Here is a 20,536-nt window from a genome sequence, read left to right on the forward strand (position 1 = left end):
CAAGAGCATAACTGTGTCTCAAAACAAAACAAAACAAAAAGCTGGGTGCGGTGGCTCACGCCTGTAATCTCAGCACTTTGGGAGGCCGAGGTGGGTGGATTATGAGGTGAGGAGATGGAGACCTTCCTGGCTAACACGGTGAAACCCCGTCTCTACCAAATATACAAAAAATTTGCCGGGCATGGTGGCGGGCGCCTATAGTCCTAGCTACTTGGGAGGCTGAAGCAGGAGAATGGCGTGAACCCGGGAGGTGGAGCTTGCAGTGAGCCGAGATGGTGCCACTGCACTCCAGCCTGGGCGACAGAGTGAGACTCCGACTCAAAAAAAAAAAAAAAAAAAGAAATAGGATGTAAGGCAGACCTTGCCTGGCTCTGCCCAACACCCTCCAGGGGCTCCCATCTCATTCAGTCAGAGCTGGAGTCCTCAGAATGACTTGCTAAGCCTGCACATCTGACCCCAGCCACCTTCTGACCTCATTGTCTTCTTCTCTCCCCCCCAACCCTCTGCTCACCCACTCTCTGCCTCGGGCCTTGTTAGCTGTCACACTGCCTAGAACTTCTCATGCTAAATGGAATGCCCCGGGTAACTTTTCCCGCACCCTGGCATCCCCTGCCTCTGGAACATGGCCTCACGCACAGTGGGCTCTGGGGCGCTTGTTGTTTGTTAGAAGCTCTCCCTGCGGAGCCCGCTGTGTGGAAGGAGCAGCCACACGGGTGCCTCCTCCACTGTGTCTGTCTGCCTCTGATGGCCCTCTGGCTTCTGACTGCCTGCACGGTCAGGGGGACACAGTGCCTGCAAATCTAAGCCATCCTCTCCCACTCCCTCAACAGCTCCTGGCCAATGACCGGAAAGCCCAGCTCCCTTGCTTTCATCGCAGACTCTGCTTCTGGGGCACACCCCAAGACAGGAGCTTTCCTCTGTCCTCTCCTGCAGAGCCGGTTCGACCTGGGAGCCTGGGACGATGAGGAACCAAGGTCTCTGGATACACTCCCCTGTGCGCGGCCCAGGTTCCATCATCTGCCCCCATTGCCTGGGCCAGGCCCCTGCCCTGGCTTTTCATTCCCTTTGGGAATCTGACACATCATGATGCAGGCACACAAGCCCTCCCGGGGCCAGGACACTGTATACACAAGAGAAATAGACTTGGGTCTTAGTCCCATTCCCCCTGGGTCACGCCCCTCCTCCACCCAGGGCGGCTACAGTCATGAACCTGACAGGTGTCCTTCTAGTCCAGGCTTTTTACCTGGACTATTTGACCACACATAAACCTAGGAACAACATATGGCATTGCTGTGAGGTTTGAAAATTCATCCCAGTGTCATTCTGCAATCTGCTTTGTTCACATTTGCAGGGGACCAACGTTGGCAGAAGGTCTGGTTTATCGGCTGTAACTGCTGCACCGTGCTCCATACGATGAATGGACCGTGGCTTACTGCTCCACTCCCTATAATGAATACTCCCTATAATGAATGGACTGTGGCTCACTGCACTGTACTCCATACGATGAATGGACCGTGGCTTATTGGTCCATACTCCCTATAATGAAGTCCGTCTCCTGACAGCGAGGCTGTTTCCAGTTTCTTACAACCACAGCTGCTCAGCAGCCCTCTGCCCGGAGCACAGCCCCTTCCCCACAGCAGCCTTCCTTCCTGGCCCAGAGGCCTGTGTCCCCTTCTTTCAGAGGTCTTGCCTGTTTGTAATCCTCCAGGTGGGAAGACTCCTAGGTTGAAAGAGCAGGCTCCCAAGATCACCACTGCAGCCCCGTCTGCTCGGCACCAGGCAGGTACTAAGCCTCCTTTTTTTTTTTTTTTTTTTTTTTTTTTTTTTGAGACGGAGTCTCACTCTGTCGCCCAGGCTGGAGTGCAGTGGCTGGATCTCAGCTCACTGCAAGCTCCGCTTCCCGGGTTCACGCCATTCTCCAGCCTCAGCCTCCCGAGTAGCTGGGACTACAGGCGCCCGCCACCTCGCCCGGCTAGTTTTTTGTATTTCTTAGTAGAGATGGGGTTTCACTGTGTTAGCCAGGATGGTCTCGATCTCCTGACCTCGTGATCTACCCGTCTCGGTCTCCCAAAGTGCTGGGATTACAGGCTTGAGCCACCTCGCCCGGCCTACTAAGCCTCTTTTGATTGACAGATGGACACAAGAGAATGGTGGGGGTTGTGCACTAGGCCTTGACCCTGTGCCAGAGACAAGCCAGGATGGCCTGGGAAAGCCCTGGCACTTTGGGCCCAGGGGCAGAAGAGCAAGCTGTGAACCGCCAGACCTGTCCGTGGGGTGGGCCCGGGCCCTGGGGAACTTCTGGATGTGTCAGCCCAAGTCAGTGGTGACCAGACACAGGGGCCACCAGGAAGAGGTCGCCCCTGCCTCCTAACCTAGCATTGTCACTGGCCCGAGGAACAAGTCCACTGCTAACAACTTCACCATCACTGAGGGAGCCCTCCTCACGCCAGGCACCTTACACCTGGAGCGGGCACCAACCCTTTCTAGAAGACACTGAAGGCATGCAGCTAGTAAGTGGCGGAGCAGGATTCAAAACAGTGCCTGCGTCATCTGGTTCAGAGAAACGGATGCCCACACGCCACACCCACCAGTTGCTCTCTCTAGGCCTCTGCTAGGCCAGAGTCAGGCACAAGCCCAGCTCAGCCAACACGCATGTCCGTTTCCTCCCGCCATGACAGATTGGGGCAGCCTAGTGCAGGCTCCACCTGGGAATTGGCAGGAGAAATCTTCCCAGGAACAAGGCCAGGCCCCAGCCCAGCCAGGAGACTGAAAGTGGCTCAAAACACAGCCCATCTATAGAATTCCCCAAACTTTAATGCTGTGGCTCCGAAAAGGGAGGCTGGAGGCTGTGATGGGTCACAGTGTTGCTGACGCCTCTGACCTCCAGCCCTGCATCCCTAGCCACCACGTGACCAGGCAGTGAGAAGCACGGGGCCTCACTCCCATGCCAGACGGCTCCTGGAGCTGAGCAGGACCTGAAGCTCTCAGGGCTTCCACTGAAGCCTGACAAACTCAGGGGAGGCCTCAGGGGGCATCAGTGGTCCTTAAAGGCCTGAGCCTGCCACACTCAGGCGGGACTCAGCTGGGGGCCTCTGTGGTGCGGTAGGAGGTGAAGAGAGACCATGGTTCCAGCCTGGGAACCAGTGGGTGCCCTGAAGGGAGGGGAGGCCTCAGGGAGTTTGGGACAGGAGTGTGCAAGGCACTGGGTGGCCCATGGGGGCTCCTGGCCTCTCAGGGCACTTGGTTCAGGCAATCCCTGAGCTGGGGACACAGTCCATCTTAGGTCCAAGAGATGGAGGCCAGGAGCATCCCTAGAACGACCTCCCAGGCACAAGGAAGGCCCGGGGCGGGGCCGGGCACAGTGTGGCTGGCTTCAGTACCCTCGGGCATCTTGACCCCTGCCCTCTGGGACTGCAAAGGGATCTGCGGGTGCCTCTGCTGAGTCAATCGTCTGGTAGGCACCACGGTCCTGAGAAGGTCCAAGGAAACCTGGGTGGCAGGGGACATGGCGGGAAAGAAAAATGAAGGGTGAGAACTCGGAATGTTTGGCTAAGTCCAACCCAAGACCCACCCCCGCCACCCTTGGGCTGGGCATCCTGACATCATGCACAGAGACAGAGGCAGCAGCCCCAGGCACTCAACCTTTAGCATGTATTATTCATTCAATCCTGCCGTATCCCTATGCAGCGGGTATTTTTATTGTCCCCACTTTACAGATGGGGAAACTGTGGGTCAAAGAGATGAACTGACTCGCCCAAGATCACATAGCTCGAAGCTGATGATGCTGGGATCCACGCCTAGGCAGCCGATCCAAAGCCAGGCTCCTAGCCCCTGTGCCATGGGCTTCCCCAGGCAGTGAGTGCTCAGGAACCTGGGCAGAGGGATGCCAGCCCCGGGCCCATGCAGTCCTCTCCAGCTCCCCTCCCAGGTACAAGGACACCACATTACCATATCCAGATGGCCTCAGAGACTGGGGCTGGGTCCAAGGCAGGGCTGTAGGGCTCCGAGTACCCCAATGCCTCACTCCCATCCCCTACTCTGTACATTCATCCTGAGATCCTGAACAAGTCCTAAGGGATATGGGCCTCAGTTTCCTCATCTGTCTAATGGGAGAAATATTCTGGCGCCCCTCACCGGAGGCAGGCCCAGGCAGTGCTGAGGTCAGCCACTGTGGGCAGCCCCAGGCCATTCCTACCCTCGACCAGCTGGTGGCAGTCATAGGCCACCTAGGGCATCTCTTCTCAGGAGTGAAAGGCAGAAGGCCACACCCCACCACCTCCCTCCACTCCTCTCAAAGAGAAAATGGGAGAGAGAGAGGTGTCAGAGAGCAGGCAAATGGCTCGGCCACCAGGAGAAGGGGTTCAGGAGTTCAGAGAGGGCGTGGGAGAGGGCAGGTGTAAGGCTGGGCGAGTGGGGAGGGGCCAGTGGGCAGGGAAAGTACTCCCTGTTCAGGGCTGTCCTCGTTGAGGCTCCCACAGCCTACACTGGTGCGGGCTCTCCCTTGGCCACCTAGCACAGTCTCTGCCTCAAGAGAGGGAAGACCCCACATGGCAGGAAATGGGGTTCCAGTGATGGGCCCCCGTGGGAACAGAAAGGAGACCTGTAGGTGCCTGTGGCCCTCAGGATGGAGACAGCCCAGGGCTGCCCCTGGGAACTAAATGATACCCCAAGCTGTGCCTGTGCTCTGGGCTGAGAGAAGGGCCCAGCCTCAGCTTCACAGCAGGAGAAGGTCGCGGCAGACCAGGACAGCCAGAGGACCCCTGGGCTCCTGCAGCAGACACTAGGAGCTTGGACCTGTCCAGCCTGGTACAGAGCGCCCATGCCACGCTCTCCCTGCACCTTGAGCCCTGGCCCCATGGGGCAAGGCGGGCTTACTGAGGGAGAGGCTGGGGGCCAGGCAAGGGAGAGACAAGAGTGGGGAGCTGGCTGGAGGTAGTGGCCTCACCAGTGTGGACCAGGAGCTCACCCCCGCGCTCCCGGTACATGTGGTAGACGAAGCAGCACGAGAGCGGCTTGAGCAGCAAGCTGAGGATGGCCATGCCCGCGCCAAAGCGGCCTGTGTCCGTGAGGCTGGCCCGTGGGTAGAAGATGCTGATGTGCACGATGTCCAGGAAGATGGTGGCCAGCAAGCCACCCAGAAACTGCAAGACACACCACACTGATGAGCACAGCACCCCCGCCGCGCCCCGTGGCTCCCCCACCATATACCAGATGGGAAGCTGTTTCGTGCCCTACTATGTCCTTGAGTTTTGCTGGAAAACAGATCAAGCAAGCAGGCAGGACCCCGTTGGGGAGCCGCTGGCTGGGACTGCAGTCTGGGGGCAGGGACGCCGGGGGTCCAGGTCTCGGTTCCACCAGAGCCTCCCTCCCCACCCATTTCCCATCACCTCCAAGGCCATGACGGGCACAAGACTTGGTTCTAGAACCGCCACAGAGTAAGGTTCCTTGGAGTTCACCCAGTCTGTCTCCAACACAAAGAAAATCCTTTTTCAGTCATCCTGAGGCCCTGGCCTCGGCTTGAAGAGCCCGTGCGGGGAGCGCTCACTGCCCCACGGGGCTGGGTGGGTGCTGAGAAGCTCCCCCTGTGGGAGGTTTTGGTGGGGCAGGGTCACCTCTACTTCCTAAAGTGTGGAGTGCCCCCTTGGCCGGGTCTCCCAGCCACAGCCCCTCCCCTAAAAGAGAGCCCCAGGGGCAGGTTACAGGGGATGTTCTGCCGCTCTGGCGAAGTGGCTAATCTGAGGCACCGGTGGGACCCACCCCATGGCTTTCCTCGGGGAGATAATGGCAGACTTGGGGTTCTCTAAGCCAGACAAGAGCAGCAGGCTGGGCTCCTGAAGACAGGCATGGGCCGGAGCCCAGGAGGCTGATGAACAAGGCTTTAGACAATGGGAAGTGGCAGCCCAAGGAAAAGGGAGAATATTGGGACGGGACGGGGTGGCAGAGCCAGGCTGTGCTTCACCCTGTGCTGCAGCCCCCCACCCTGCCGCCTCTCCCCCACCCTGCCGTCTCTCCCCCACCCTGCCGCCTCTCCCCCACCCTGCCGCCTCTCCCCCACCCTGCCGCCTCTCCCCCACCCTGCCGCCTCTCCCCCACCCTGCCGCCTCTCCCCCACCCTGCCGCCTCTCCCCCACCCTGCCGCCTCTCCCCCACCCTGCCGCCTCTCCCCCACCCTGCCGCCTCTCCACCACCCTGCCGCCTCTCCCCCACCCTGGCTCACCATGCTTATGGCGTCGATGGAGTCCCGCTGAGCCACAGCCCACACACCCAAGGCCAGGACAGTGAAGTTGGCCCAGGCATAGGAGCCCGAGAATACAATGCAGCCCCTGTAGGAAGAGGTAGCTCAGTCCTGTCAGGCGACCACCACCCCACAGGTCACCTCCCTCCTGCTCCGGGGTCTCAGGGCCTCCTCCCAGAACACACCATAGTCTTCGAGGCCACTTGGCTGTGTGCCAGCAAATCCTATGGGCTCTGCCTCCCACTCAGACCCTGGATCTGGCTGTGTCCCTGTAGATCCAAAGCACCTCCCTCTCCTGCCAGATGACAGCCGCAGCCACCCTGTGCCAGTGTCCTGACTGCCACTCTGTTCTCTAAACAGCAACCCATAATGTAGTCAGATGCTGTCACTCCTCTGCTAAAAATCCTCCAACAGTTTTCTGTCCCATTTAGAATAAAATGCAGACTCTTCACCAGGACTTAAGGGGCCCGTGGGATCCTGGACACAGCTCCGCCCTTGCTGACCTCCCAGCCACTGCCCTGTGTGGCGGGCACCCTCTACCCTGACACCTGGCCCTCCTTTTGTCATTCAGTGGCAACTTGAATGTTCACCCTGAGACTCCTTCCCTCACCCACCAGTGCTAAGTACAACCTTGTCATTTTCCTAACACAAGCTCCGCCCTATTATCTTTTTTAGGGTATTGCCACTAACTGACATTGTTGACTTACTTATTTGCTTGTCAATCCAATCAAAATCATAGTGAACACAGATCACTTGCTAGTACCTGGCATGGTTCTAAGTGCTTTAAATTAACTCATTTATGTGCATTTATATTAACAACCCTAGGAAGGCAGTATTACTGTTATCCTTACTTTAGAGATAAGGAAACTAAGGCACAGAGAGGTTAAGTAACTTGCCCAAGGTCACACAGCTGCTGAGCAGTAAGCCTGGGATTTGGAGTCTGGCTGGAGAGGCCATGCTCTTGCTCACCCTGCTGTGCTGCAAAGACGACTCAGAAGGACAGGGACCAAGTCTACTTCGTTTATTACCAATGCTTCCTAGATTTATGGGACATTCACTGCAGTGTAACATGCAGAAGACATGTACAAGGCAGGTGTGAAGTGCCATTTGGTTCAATACGTCTTTGAATAAACCATCTTATTTTTTGCTTTTAAGAAAGCAGGTGGCCGGGCGCGGTGGCTCAAGCCTGTAATCCCAGCACTTTGGGAGGCCGAGACGGGCGGATCACGAGGTCAGGAGATCGAGACCATCCTGGCTAACACAGTGAAACCCCGTCTCTACTAAAAAATACAAAAAACTAGCCGGGCGAGGTGGCGGGCGCCTGTAGTCCCAGCTACTCGGGAAGGCTGAGGCAGGAGAATGGCGTGAACCCGGGAGACGGAGCTTGCAGTGAGCCGAGAACCGGCCACTGCACTCCAGCCTGGGCGACAGAGCGAGACTCCGTCTCCAGAAAAAAAAAAAAAAAAGAAAGCAGGTGCCTGGGTCCCAGCCCAGAATCACCAACTCAGAATCTTGGGGAAGTGTGACTAAGAAATCTGTATTTTGGCCCTGCTTCTCAAGGTCGTGAACCATGATGGCTACTGTTCATATTACTCACAGCTGTTGCCCTGTGTGCTGCACTGCAAAGTTTACAAAGTGCACATGTGAGCTCAGGGGTTTCCAGTCTTGGTTTGGCAGAGAAATGTCTCCAGAAGCTCAACAGATTAAAAGTGATGGTAAAGGTGAAAATCAAGCCGCAATGCTGAGGCCTCACTGCGGGGCAGGCCCTGGGGAGCTCTGATGAGCACTCTTCCTCATCTCCCTCCCAGCTCCTGCAGGGTGTGCAATCCTTATGCCTATTGTACAGATGACCTGAGAGGCACAGCTGTTTGGCCCAAAGTGACCCGGCTAAAACATGGCAGAGCCAGGACCTGACCCGGCTGACACAGACCCTGAGACCGCAGGAGACACAGAGATACCCACAGAGTCACTTACCAGGTTGTCAGCAGCCAGTGACCTAGGAGAATCACCTGTGGTATGACAAGGGGGGGAGAAGAGGTCTGTGAACATGACCACCACAGAGGCAGGAAAGCATCAGGTGCAGAAAACACAGGAGGCCCCCGCACCCGGCACCTCTGAGGGCCTCAGAAATGTCTGTTGAAAAGACAAACCAGCAACTGCAGGTGGCCCAGGAGTGAAGGAGGAGGAAGAAAGCAGGCCAGGTCAGGGAGGGGCCGCTTCATGCCTTCACTGACACCCACGCCCCTTCCAAGAGTCAGAGGCGTTTGAACCAGATCAACTCCATCTTGAATAGGAGCTGGGTAAAATAAGGCTGAAACCTAGTGGGCTGCATTCACAGACAGTTAAGGCATTCTAAGTCACAGGATGAGATAGGAGGTCAGCACAAGGTACGGGTCATAAAGATCTTGCTGACAAAATGAGTTACAGTAAAGAAGCTGGCTAAAACCCACCCAAATCGAGATGGCCACAAGAGTAAACTCTGGTGGTCCTCACTGCTACACTTCCACCAGCGTCATGACAGTTTACAACTGCCATGGCAACGTCACAAAGTTACCCCTTATGGTCTAAAAAGGGGAGGCATGAATAATCTACCCCTAGGTTAGCGTATTATCAAGAAATAACTATAAAAATGGGCAACCAGGCTGGGCGCGGTGGCTCACGCCTGTAATCCCAGCACTTTGGGAGGCTGAGGCGGGTGGATCACCTGAGGTCAAGAGTTCAGGACCAGCCCGGCCAACATGGTGAAACCCTGTCTCTACTAAAAAATACAAAAATTGGCCGGGCGCGGTGGCTCAAGCCTGTAATCCCAGCACTTTGGGAGGCCGAGACAGGCGGATCACGAGGTCAGGAGATCGAGACCATCCTGGCTAACACGGTGAAACCCCGTCTCTACTAAAAAATACAAAAAACTAGCCGGGCGAGGTGGTGGGCGCCTGTAGTCCCAGCTACTCGGGAGGCTGAGGCAGGAGAATGGCGTGAACGCGGGAGGTGGAGCTTGCCGTGAGCTGAGATCCGGCCACTGCACTCCAGCCTGGGCAACAGAGGGAGACTCCGTCTCAAAAATAAATAAATAAATAAATAAATAAATAAATAAATAAATAAATAATACAAAAATTAGCCAGGCATGGTGGTGTGCGCCTGTAATCCCAGCTACTCAGGAGGCTGAGACAGGAGAATTGCTTGAACCTGGGAGGTGGAGGTTGCAGTGAGCCGGTATCGTGCCATTGCACTCCAGCCTGGGGGACAAGAGCGAAACTCCATCTCAAAGATAAACAAACAAACAAACAAATTAATTAAAAAAATAAAAGGGCAAGCAGCAGCCCTCAGGGATGCTCTGCCTATGGAGTAGCCATTCTTTTATTCTTTTACTTTCTTAATAAACTTGCTTTCACTTTACTCTATGGACTCGCCCTGAATTCTTTCTTGTGCGAGATCCAAGAACCCTCTCTTGGGGTCTGGATCGGGACCCGCTTCCTGTAACACAAGGGCGGGAGGCTCCTTTGTGGAGTGCAGGGAATCTGCTCTGAAATCAGAAGAGGCAGAGTGGTGGGGTGGGGGCTCACATGAGGGTGATTTCTTGGGACACTGGAGCTGGGGCACTGTGTGGGGGCAGAGGGGAAAGCAGCTGTTGTGGCTGGAGAAAGCCAGCAAAGGGAGGGTGGCTGGGGACAGGTAGGGGGGCCTGAGGGCCTTGGGAAGGAGCGTGGGCTTCATGCCAAGTGCAGTGAGGGACGCCACTGAGACTTTTCTACAGGGAGACAGCTTGGTATGTCTTATGGTAACGAAAAACAACAACAACAAAAATCCCTCTGGCTATTCTTCTGGATTTCTGCAATATTCTACTTTCTTCTTTTTTAATTTTGAGACAGGGTCTTGCTCTGTGGGTCAGGCTGGAGTTCAGTGGCACCATCGCAGCTCACTGCAGCCTTGAACTCCTGGGCTTAAGTGATCCTCCTGCTTCGGCCTCCCCAGTAGCTGGGACTACAGGTGTGTACCTCCAGGCCCAGCTATTTTTTTTTTTTTTTTTTTTTTGTAGAGATGAGGTCTCCCTATGTTAACTAGGCTAGTCTCAAATTCCTGGGCTCAAGCAATCCACCCACCTTGGTCTCCCAAAGTGCTCGGATTATAGGCAGGAGCCACTGCACCTGACTACAATATTTTACCCTTTTTAATGCCCTCTATGTCCTTAAAATAACAGCCTCCTCTCCTGGAACTGGTCTCTACTCCAGGACATCAACAAGGCCCTGACTGGAAAGCACATAAAAAAAGGGCAGATGGGCCGGGCGCGGTGGCTCAAGCCTGTAATCCCAGCACTTTGGGAGGCCAAGGCAGGCAGATCACTTGAGGTCAGGAGTTCGAGACCAGCCTGGCCAACATGGTGAAACCCCATCTCTACTAAAAATACAGAAATTAGCTAGGCGTGGTGGTGGGCACCTGTAATCCCAGCTACTCCAGAAGTTGAGGCATGAAAATTGCTTGAATCTGGGAGGCAGAGGTTGCAGGGAGCCCAGATCAGGCCACTGCATTCCAGCCTGGACAACAGAGTGAGACTCCATCTCAAAAAAAAAAAAAAAAAAAAAAAGCAGATGCCTCGGGAGGGCAGGCAGCTGCAGCAAGAGCTTCCAAAGAGGAGGGACCTGGGTTGAGCACAAAGTATGAGCAGGGCTCAGCCAAGCAAAGGTGGGGCCGAGCCCTAGGCCCTGCGTGGGTGGCGGTGAGCGTGGAGATGGTTGAGGTGGGGGTGGGGTGGCACAGAGATTTTGGGGAGGCCGGAAGCCCCAAATTGGAAGCTTCAACAGGCCTGGTGGTCAATGAGGGCCCTAGGAGAAGTTTACTCAAGGGATCGAGGGGGCAGGCTGGAAGGGAGAGACGCCACACGCCTGGGGCAGAGGCAGCGTGCTGGCACAGACACGGGCAAGGTTTGCGAAGAAGGCCGGGGTTTCCAGCCTGGGTGAAAAGGCAGAAGGAGCCCTCACCACCTGCGAAAAAGAACTCCGGGCCGGGTCCGGTGGCTCACGCCTGTAATCCCAACACGCTAGGAGGTTGAGGGGGAAGACCGCTTGAGCCCAGGAGTTCGAGAACAACCTGGCCAACAAAGTAAGACCCCATCTCTACAAAAAATCAAAAAATTAGCCAGGCATGGTGGAGTACGCCTATAGTCCCAGCTACTTGGGAGGCTGAGGTGGGAGAATCACTTGAGCCAGTGAGGTCGAGTATGCAGTGAGTGAAGATCGGGCCACTGCACTACAGCCTGGGGGACAGAGGGAAGGAAGGAAGGAAGGAGGGAAGGAGGGAAGGGGGGAAGGGGGAAGGGGGGAAGGGAGGGAGTGAGGGAGGGAGGAAGGGAGGGAGGAAGGAAGGAAGGGGGGAAGGACGGAAGGCGGGAAGGGGGAAGGGGGGAAGGGGGAAGGGGGGAAGGGAGGGAGGAAGGGAGGGAGGGAGGAAGGAAGGAAGGAAGGAAGGAAGGAAGGAAGGAAGGAAGGAAGGAAGGAAGGGAGGGGGGAAGGGGAAGGAGAAGGGGAAGAGGATAGGGAAGGGGAAGGGAAAGGAAGGAAAGAAGGGAAAGAAAGGAAAGAGGGAAATAAAGAAAAGAAAGAAAGACAAACTCGCTCTGGCAGAGGAGAAAAAACATTTCTAGAAGAGTTACTTTTGACCACACACCAACTATGTGCCAGGCCCTATGCCAACCGTCTCACATGACCTTATCTGGACCTCACAGCAGCCTCTGGAACAGATACTATTATTCCCATTTCACAGATGAGAAAACAAGATTCAAAGATAAATTATGTTGATCAAGACTCCACAGGTAGCAAGTGGCAAAACTGGAATTAAATTTCAAACCCACCTCCAAACCCAGTGCACCCAACCTCCCCGCTGGGGACGCGGGCCTTCAGCTGGGAACTGTTTGGGCTTGTGAGAAAGGTTCACACATGGGGCAGATGGAATCCAGAGCTGGAGGCTGAGATACTTCACCTTTACCTCCAGGACCGGGGGCCAGAGTGAACCACAAGGGGCCTGGCTCTGTGGCCCAAAAGAAATTCCTCTCCCAGCTCCAAAAGACTAGGAAAATAATTCTGTAAGGACCGACGCACAAAACTTTAAGAAGATCTCAGCCAGGCGCGGTGGCTCAAGCCTGTAATCCCAGCACTTTGGGAGGCTGAGACGGGCGGATCACGAGGTCAGGAGATCGAGACCATCCTGGCTAACCCGGTGAAACCCCGTCTCTACTAAAAAAAAATACAAAAAACTAGCCGGGCGAGGTGGCGGGCGCCTGTAGTCCCAGCTACTCGGGAGGCTGAGGCAGGAGAGTGGCGTAAACCCGGGAGGCGGAGCTTGCAGTGAGCTGAGATCCGGCCACTGCACTCCAGCCTGGACAACAGAGAGAGACTCCATCTCAAAAAAAAAAAAAAAAAAAAAAAAGAAGATCTCGAGACTCTGACCAGGCTGAGTAGTGTGTTTACAGAAGGCGAGCTCTAGAAGGGATCTTTGCCATCGCCTCACCTACCTTCGTCTACTATTGGGCACTCCCTACGTGCTAGGTGCCATTCTAAGTGCTTTCTGTATATAAAAGCACTAAATCCTCACAATCCTCTGAGGTCTTATTATCCCCATTTTACAGCTGAGAAAACTGAGGTTCAGAAGGAAGTCACTTGCCCAAGGTCACAGAGCAGGCCAATGGCAGAGCCAGGACTCAGACCCAGGCTGTGTTGTCCAGCCATCAGGCCTCTCCCCATTACAAAGATGGGGAAACTGAGGCGGGGAGGTATAGTTTTCCATGGATTTCAATTCCTAGGGGCTTGAAGTGATCAAATGGTGTTAAGTTTCTTAAACATTCAGTGTCACCCAGCATCACTGGCACCTGCTTTTCATCCACCCTGGGGAGTCAGAGGTGTGCAGAGCAGATTTGGAGCTGTGCTCTCAGGACTAACATCGCTAACCAGGTACTCTGCCCTAGCAGTGGAGGTGCAGTGAACCCTCATCCTGAAGGAAAGCTATAGCAAGCTAAAGGGCACCTAATTGAACAGCAGGGAGGCTGGGAGGGTGGGGAGGTCAGGGGCTTCTCTGAGGAAGGGATGGGGGAGGCAGAAGGGGAAGAAGAGCATTTTGAGCAGGAGGGATGGCACCCACAAAGGCTCTGTGGCAGAAGGGGGGCATGGAACTTTCTGGAAACTGAACAGAAGCCAGTGTGGCTGGAGTGGAAGGTGAGTGGAAGGAAGAGGAGGGAGGGACAGGAAGTTGGGGGCAGGCAGGGCTGGGCATGAGGATGATTCTGATCTTTATCTTCAGAGCTAACCGCTGTCTCCTCTGTCTGATAGTAAACCACGGACCACAGACAGAAAGGAACTTGCTCAGGGCCACACTGCGCAGTCGGCCACAGTGGTCCCAACATCTAGCTTTTAGACTTAAAGAAGACACCGAGGAAAGAGACAGAGGGGAGGTAGCTCCCATCGCCCTTTTCCTCCCCCAAATCGACACCTAACTCTTCCCACTCTGGGCTTGTTTTGGAAATGATCTTCATTTTCAATGCTCTGGCTCCTATGCCTAGACTGTGCACACAAAAGGTCTTTAATAAATGGGCCCTGCAGAGCCCTGGATTATTCTGGAGAGAATGCAGTTAGCATGAAAGGCTGAGTCCCACGGGGGCCGCTGATCTGCAGGGCACCCCAAGGGTCACGCTTACAACCTGTGAGATAAAGACCTCGTAGCGCTGGAAGGGCCTGTAGCACACAGTGGGCACCCAGCTGGGTCCACACCTCTGCCATCTCTGTTAGGGAAGAAAACGATGTAACCTGGAAATACTGCAGATCCTTAGAACACACACAGTCCCTTCTGCGTGATGTCACTTTGGTTTGATAAACATGAAGAAAGTTAGCACCATGTGCTTCTCTTAAGTCCCTGGGAAAAGAAATGTCCAGAAGCCTAAGCCTCCCCTGCCTCAGTTTCCTCATCTTTGTAACAGGAGGACACCCAGAGAGGCCTTAATGTGCAGGAAGGCTCCAGGGAGAAACTGAGCCAAACGGGCCCTGCCCTTCCTGGCAGCCCAGGGAAAGAGGGGCCAGTAACTGTCGGGACAAAAGCACTGTCTGCTGGCCCTGGGAGAGCTTCCTGGTAGCCAAAGAGAAACAGGATTCTCAGGTACTGCCTGAAAGAGGAGCTGGAAGCAGGGGAAGGACCTGAGCTAAATGGGTGGCAGGGCCAGGACCCCTTTCCCAGCTGGGCAGGAAAGACGGACCTCAGCCCCTGGACTCTCACTACAGTGCTCAGCCCAGGGGAGGCCGCCCAGCTCTTTCCCAGACAGGGGTCAATGGGCCAAGGCAGCAGAGGGTCCCAGGATGCTATGTTGGAACAGAAGACCTGGGTGCTGGTCCAGGCACCAAGGCCTCAGGCTCCCTTCCGCGAAATGGAGGCAGTACCCATTTGTCCCACAGGGTGCCTCAACTGCCAGAGACAAGCATCTGTCTGGACGGCCACTGTAAGTATCCGTTTACTAACTGTTAAATACCTATGTGGGACAGGGATCCTGTATCGTCAACAAGAGCAGCAACTCCTGCTACTGACAAGCACCTGCCTGCCATGCATCTAACCTGCACTGCACCTAACTCATGTCATCCGTGTAACTGTATGGGGTAGAACTGAGGCTCTGAGAGATTAAGTAAAGTGGCCCATATTCATAAAGCTTACAAACAACAGAGCCCAGACACAAATGTTAGATTCGATCTATCCAGCCGGAGGTTTGTCCGTTTTATGAAACAGAGTCTTGCTCTGTCGCCCAGGCTGGAGTGCAGTGGTGCGATCTCAACTCACTGCAACCTCTGCCTCCCAGGTTCAAGTGATCCTCGGTGCCTCAGCCTCCTGAGTAGCTGGGACTACAGGCGAGCACCACCACACCCGGCTAATTTTTGTATTTTTAGTAGAGATGGGGTTACATCATGTTGGCCAGGCTGGTCTCAAACTCCTGACCTCAAGTGATCCACCTGCCTGGGCCTCTCAAAGTGCTAGGATTACAGGCGTGAGCCACCATGCCTGGCCCAGCCTGAATTTGTGACCCTAATTCTAGACTACCTCCTGGACCATGGGATCCATCATCCTAGGAGGTAGGGACTGTATTTATCTTCTTTTTACAAGGAAGAAATTGATACTGAGAGAGTTCAGAAACCTACTTAAGGTCACACAGAAACCTACTCAAGACCTTGAATGCAGACCTGCCTGCCCGCAAAGCCTGTGCTCTGTCCACTGTGCTACACCGCCAGGATCTCGAAGAGCCGTAGAGGGCGGATGGAAATAAGGAAGTCTAACCTGGAGAAGGAAAGGTCGAAGAGAAACCAACGAGGCATGAAGACCAAGACTTCAACCCTTTGTTTGCCACTAGAGGACCCATGGCGGGGTAGGACTTCCCAGAAATGGAATATACTCCTACCAGGCCTGTGCAAACACTTGGTGGCCCGTTACATGTGCTAGTGAGATCCCCCAGGGTGGCCGGGGTCCCGGGACACCAGTCAGGGCTGCCACAGATGGGAGGCAGAGTCGTGCAGCGGTTAACTTCGTGGGTGCTGGAGGCAAACGGGTGGATCTGATCCTGGCTCCATGACTTTAGAACCTAATGACCTTGGGCAAGTCACCTGACCTCTCAGAACAGCTGTTTGCTCTTCTGTAAAGCAGGGCAATAATGCCTTCTTCAGTGTTGTGTGGATCCAGTGGTACAGGGAGGTGGAGAGGTGTGGAAAGCGCTCCACACAGTGCCTGTCAGGAAGTCAGCCCTGCATCCCTCATTACTGAGTTCATTATTGAGTTCTTAACCCTAATGCTACACTACCTGCTAGACCAAAGGATCCTCCTCCCAAGGTCCTCTTCCCACAAGACCTCTGAACCCAAGTCCAGTACTTTCTAAGCTCATCACAATGTCATTCTTTTTCTTTTCTTTTTTTTTTTTTTTGAGACGGAGTCTCGTTCTGTCGCCCAGGCTGGAGTACAGTGGCGCGATCTCAGCTCGCTGCAAGCTATGCCTCCTAGGTTCATGCCATTCTCCCGCCTCAGCCGCCCGAGTAGCTGGGACTACAGGTGCCCACCACCATGCCCGGCTCATTTTGTTTTTGTATTTTCAGTAGAGACGGGGTTTCACCATGTTAGCCAGGATGGTCTTGATCTCCTGACCTCGTGATCCACCCACCTTGGCCCCCCAAAGTGCTGGGATTACAGGAGTGAGCCACCGCACCTGGCCCACAATGTCATTCTTGCATGGACAGGGCTTAGTCACCACACCTGGCCCACAATGTCATTCTTACATGGACAAGGCTCAGTCAGGGGCTGCCCTTTGTGCAAAGGGCCTGGGGCAGCTGTTTCTTCTCACCTGGCACCACCGCCCACTCTGGTTGAGCTGGGCAGAAGCGGGCACTCAGCCCTTGCCCAAGGAATATACAAAATGAGGGAGCGCAGGCCGCAGGGAGCAGTTCCCCACCTCCTGAAGGGCTCTGATCTCAGAACATCCCCTAAGTGCCTGCAAGCAAGGAGTCAACGGCTGCTCTCCACAGGATGGCCAGATTCAGCAAACAAAAATACAGAACACCCAGTTAATTCCCAATATGAGATCATGAATAATTTGTTAATATATTCCACATACTGCCTGAGACTTACTCATACTAAAAAACTGTTCGTTGTTGACCTGAAATTCAAATTCACCTGGATCTCCTGTACCTGACCTGGCAACCCTGACCCCTCAGGGCCACCCAGCACTTAGTTGTCTCTGACTGGTAGCGGCTGACACCCTTGGAGATGGGGGATCTTGTTTGCCAAGTCAAGGGGAGGACCAGCCTTTTCATCCTGGCTGAGCTGCCCAGCATAGCTCATACTTGTGGATGCGCTTAGCCTGTCGGGCCTAAAAAGTTGCTCAAAAAAGCCCCTAAGAGACTAAGCCCTCCCAAAAGACAGAAACAGCCAAGGTTAAAGTCAGCCCTAACTAAGCTGGTACCCCAGAAAGGACCTGGCCCTGGAGTCTGAGCCCTATGGGTTCAAATCCTGATACTGCCACTTACTGCCTGTGGGACCTTGGCAACTTACCCAGTCTAAGCTGAAGTTTGCTCATCTGTAAAAAGATGACCACATCAGCTTTCTCATAAGGCTGCCTTGATTATATAACCTGGCACACCACAGAAGCCCATAAATGAGAGCTCTATCCCTCCCACCGCCCTCACCTGATCCTCTCTCAGCAATTATTTTAAGCAAATCCCTCATCAGAGAAAAGGCAGTTGGTGTTAACCCCATGTTGCCTGGAATAGAGTGGGTACTGATACCAACAAACTTCGGTTGCTGTCACGTAAATTTCTTCCCAGCTGAATGTTCCACCCAAGCCCATTTCCCTGCTCCAGCCATGTCTCCCCACCACCGTGGACTGGAAGCTTCAGGAAGGTTTGCTGAAGCAAGTATGATTAAGAAGGGAAACGGGCCCATGGCAAGTCAGCACAGATGTTGTGTAATAAAGTGTATTAAGCCATTGTTTTGTAACCATCTATCTCTCAGGTTCCTTTACTGCCAGACACCAACAGGGAGCTAAATGCTTCGTCACTTATGAGTAAGAGGACATTCCTAGATATTGCCTCAAAGGAGGATGCACTAAGACCCAAAATGGCCGGTTTGGTCCAAGGTCCACACCTTCCTGACCAAAGCTAAAGCTCCTAGCCCCTCTCATGCAAACGGAGCCCAGACACGTGGGCGACGGTGCTGGGTGGGGAGAAAAAGAAGAACAGCCGCTGGCACCCAGACCCGGACTGAGCTCACGGCTTGGCTCGGGAAATGAAGACACCACAGGAAGCCCTGCAACGTTTTCCCCAGTGCACAAAGTTGGGGTTTTCTGCTTTTAAGTAATTTCTGTGGGAGTTTGTGCTTCTTCATTATGAAATAAGGGCGCTGGACGTGTAAATTTTATAAAACCAATTGCTGGCCGGGCGCGGTGGCTCAAGCCTGTAATCCCAGCACTTTGGGAGGCCGAGACGGGCGGATCACAAGGTCAAGAGATCGAGACCATCCTGGCTAACACGGTGAAACCCCGTCTCTACTAAAAAATACAAAAACCTAGCCGGGCGAGGTGGCGGGCGCCTGTAGTCCCAGCTACTCAGGAGGCTGAGGCAGGAGAATGGCGTGAACCCGGGAGGCGGAGCTTGCAGTGAGCTGAGATCCGGCCACTGCACTCCAGGCTGGGCGACAAAGCAAGACTCTGTCTCAACAAAATAAAATAAAATAAAATAAAACCAATTGCTTGGGAACATCAGATTTCCTGAACCCGACTTAGCAAATAAGGAGGTCCTGGGACGGTGCTGGGATCCGGGGGCAGGCCCAGTCCCTGACCCCGCGCGGGGGAGGTGAGCCGCCTCCAAGCCCCTCCCGCGCGCCTTCCTCCTCCTCCAGGGGAATTCTGGGCATGCGGGCAACAGCAATCCTGGGACCAGCGCTGCCTGCTGGAGGGTCTGAGTCCGGGAAGGGGCGGCCCTTGCCCTCCTCTGCCACCTCCAACGGCCCCTCTGCGTCGCCCTGCTGGCCTGTGCCTGACTCACTCTCCCTGCTGTGGCCTGCCTGCCCACCTCCTTCTCGCGTGAGGTCTGTACCTTCCCTTCCTCCCATCCCTCTTTCCCCCAAACTCCCGATCCTCCCACCTTCCTGGAAAATGCAAATGTCCCACCTCCTCCCGCAAAGGGGACCCCCCATCCCCAGCCCGTTGCCACCTTCAGGTTCACAGCAGGCAGCTCCATCTCGACCCAGGCCGAGGGCACCTGCGCGGCAGCCGCGGGGGCTCCTGGGCTCCGAACTCGGGGAACAAACTTGCCCGGCCCCGCCCCGCCCTTTGCGGCGACTCCAACCCCAGCGCCGCTCCGGACCACGTGAAGCGGGCTGGAGCGGGTCACGTGACCGCCGCTCGGTTGCTAGGAGACGGCGTCGGCAGGCGCGCCTTCCGCCAAGCTCCAGGCTCCCGCCACCGCCCAGGCAGTACCTGGGGGCCTCTGGCAAAAGTCGGAGTTTCTGTCGCCCAGGGCGTATCTTGCCTGGCTAATACTCCAGGAAGCGGGCTGTGGGGACTGCCTGCAGCCAGGACAACTGGGGTACCGTCCAGGCGCAAAGTGCTGATGTGGCAACAGCTTGTGTCTCGTCCTTGGGGGCACCCTCTCTCCTTCCCACTTCCCTGTGTAAATGGGCTATTTAGGATACCTACCTCATATGATCCTTGTGAGAGTAAATGAGCTAACCGCTGTTGCTAAAGAAAACGTTATTGGGACAGTTAAACCAGTACTGTTCAAGACTTGCTGTAGGGTTATTGCCATGGAGTGAGAGTTTGGGCTCAACACTGAATACAACAAGGACCCAGGAGGGATTTATAGCTAAAGTGCAGAGTGAGGGAACCAGGGATGGAAGATTCCTGGGAGGAGACATCAAGGAAGGGGGAGTTCTTGCTAACTTAGCAGGACTCTTGCTGAAACTGGTTTATGCAGGCTCAGGCCCAGCAAGGACAGGAAGACACAGAGGTCCAAAGTCAAGGCCTAGTCAAGCTGAGGACTCAGAGGAGCCTAACTACCGTTTGGTCTAGGAGAGAACAGTGCCTGGCACTTAGTAAATGGGCAGGACACACAAGCTATTGTTATTATCAACATAAGAGGAGGCTGGGCGCAGTGGCTTACCCCTGTTATCCCAGTACTTTGGGAGGCCAAGGTGGGTGGATCACTTGAACTCAGGAGTTCGAGACCAGCCTGGCCAACATGGTGAAACCCCATCTCTACTAAAAATACCAAAATTAACAGGGTATGGTGGTGCATACCTGTAGTCCCAGCTACTCAGGAGGCTGGGGCACGAGAATCGCTTGAACCGCGGAGGCTGCATGACACTGCACTCCAGCCTGAGCGACAGGGTGAGACCTTGTCTGGGAAAAACAAACAAACAAACAAACAAAAAACAACACCTGAGGAGCCAAATTAGTGGGAGCCCACTTTAATCAGCATACCAAAAGTTTTAGAAAACTCTAGTTGAAAAACCATAAGAAATTCCTCCCCTGCCGGCGCGGTGGCTCACGCCTATAATCCCAGCACTTTGGGAGGCTGAGATGGGTGGATCACGAGGTCAGGAGATCGAGACCATCCTGGCTAACACACTGAAACCCCGTCTCTACTAAAAATCCAAAAAAAAAAAAAAAAAAAAAGCCAGGCGTGGTGGTGGGCACCTGTAGTCCCAGCTACACGGGAGGCTGAGGCAGGAGAATGGCGTGAACCCAGCGGGATGGAGCTTGTAGTGAGCCGAGGTCACGCCACTGCACTCCAGCCTGGG

The 20,536-nt window shown here is 54.8% G+C and overlaps 1 protein-coding gene across 2 annotated transcripts; it reads right to left on the minus strand.

Annotated features, from left to right (window-relative positions):
• Positions 1-2,796: 2,796 nt before the first annotated feature.
• Positions 2,797-19,051, minus strand: AGTRAP (angiotensin II receptor associated protein). Of its 2 annotated transcripts, none has more exons than XM_005544784.4 (5): positions 18,949-19,051; positions 8,210-8,244; positions 6,218-6,323; positions 4,967-5,141; positions 2,797-3,489 (listed from the first exon to the last, which is right to left on the minus strand). In XM_005544784.4, exons 1-5 carry the CDS (start codon positions 18,973-18,975, stop codon positions 3,374-3,376), a joined length of 459 nt encoding a protein of 152 aa, XP_005544841.1. In that variant the 5' UTR covers positions 18,976-19,051; the 3' UTR covers positions 2,797-3,373. The 2 variants fall into 2 exon arrangements, with proteins under 2 accessions (XP_005544841.1, XP_005544840.1); XM_005544783.4 differs by having other exon boundaries at positions 4,946-5,141.
• Between the last annotated feature and the right edge of the window lie 1,485 nt (positions 19,052-20,536).

The sequence above is a fragment of the Macaca fascicularis genome, chromosome 1 (genome assembly GCF_037993035.2).
Source record: "Macaca fascicularis isolate 582-1 chromosome 1, T2T-MFA8v1.1".
Taxonomy (NCBI): Eukaryota; Metazoa; Chordata; class Mammalia; order Primates; family Cercopithecidae; genus Macaca; species Macaca fascicularis.

Coding starts and splice junctions, on each gene's coding strand:
- AGTRAP (XM_005544783.4), bottom strand. CDS start 18,975: ATGGAGCTGCCTGCTGTGAACCTGAAG. Junction 6,324..8,209: donor CACTGGCTGCTGACAACCTG/GTAAGTGACTCT, acceptor CTCTTCCTACAG/GGGCTGCATTGTATTCTCGG. Junction 3,490..4,945: donor TGAGCTCCTGGTCCACACTG/GTGAGGCCACTA, acceptor CCTGCCACCCAG/GTTTCCTTGGACCTTCTCAG.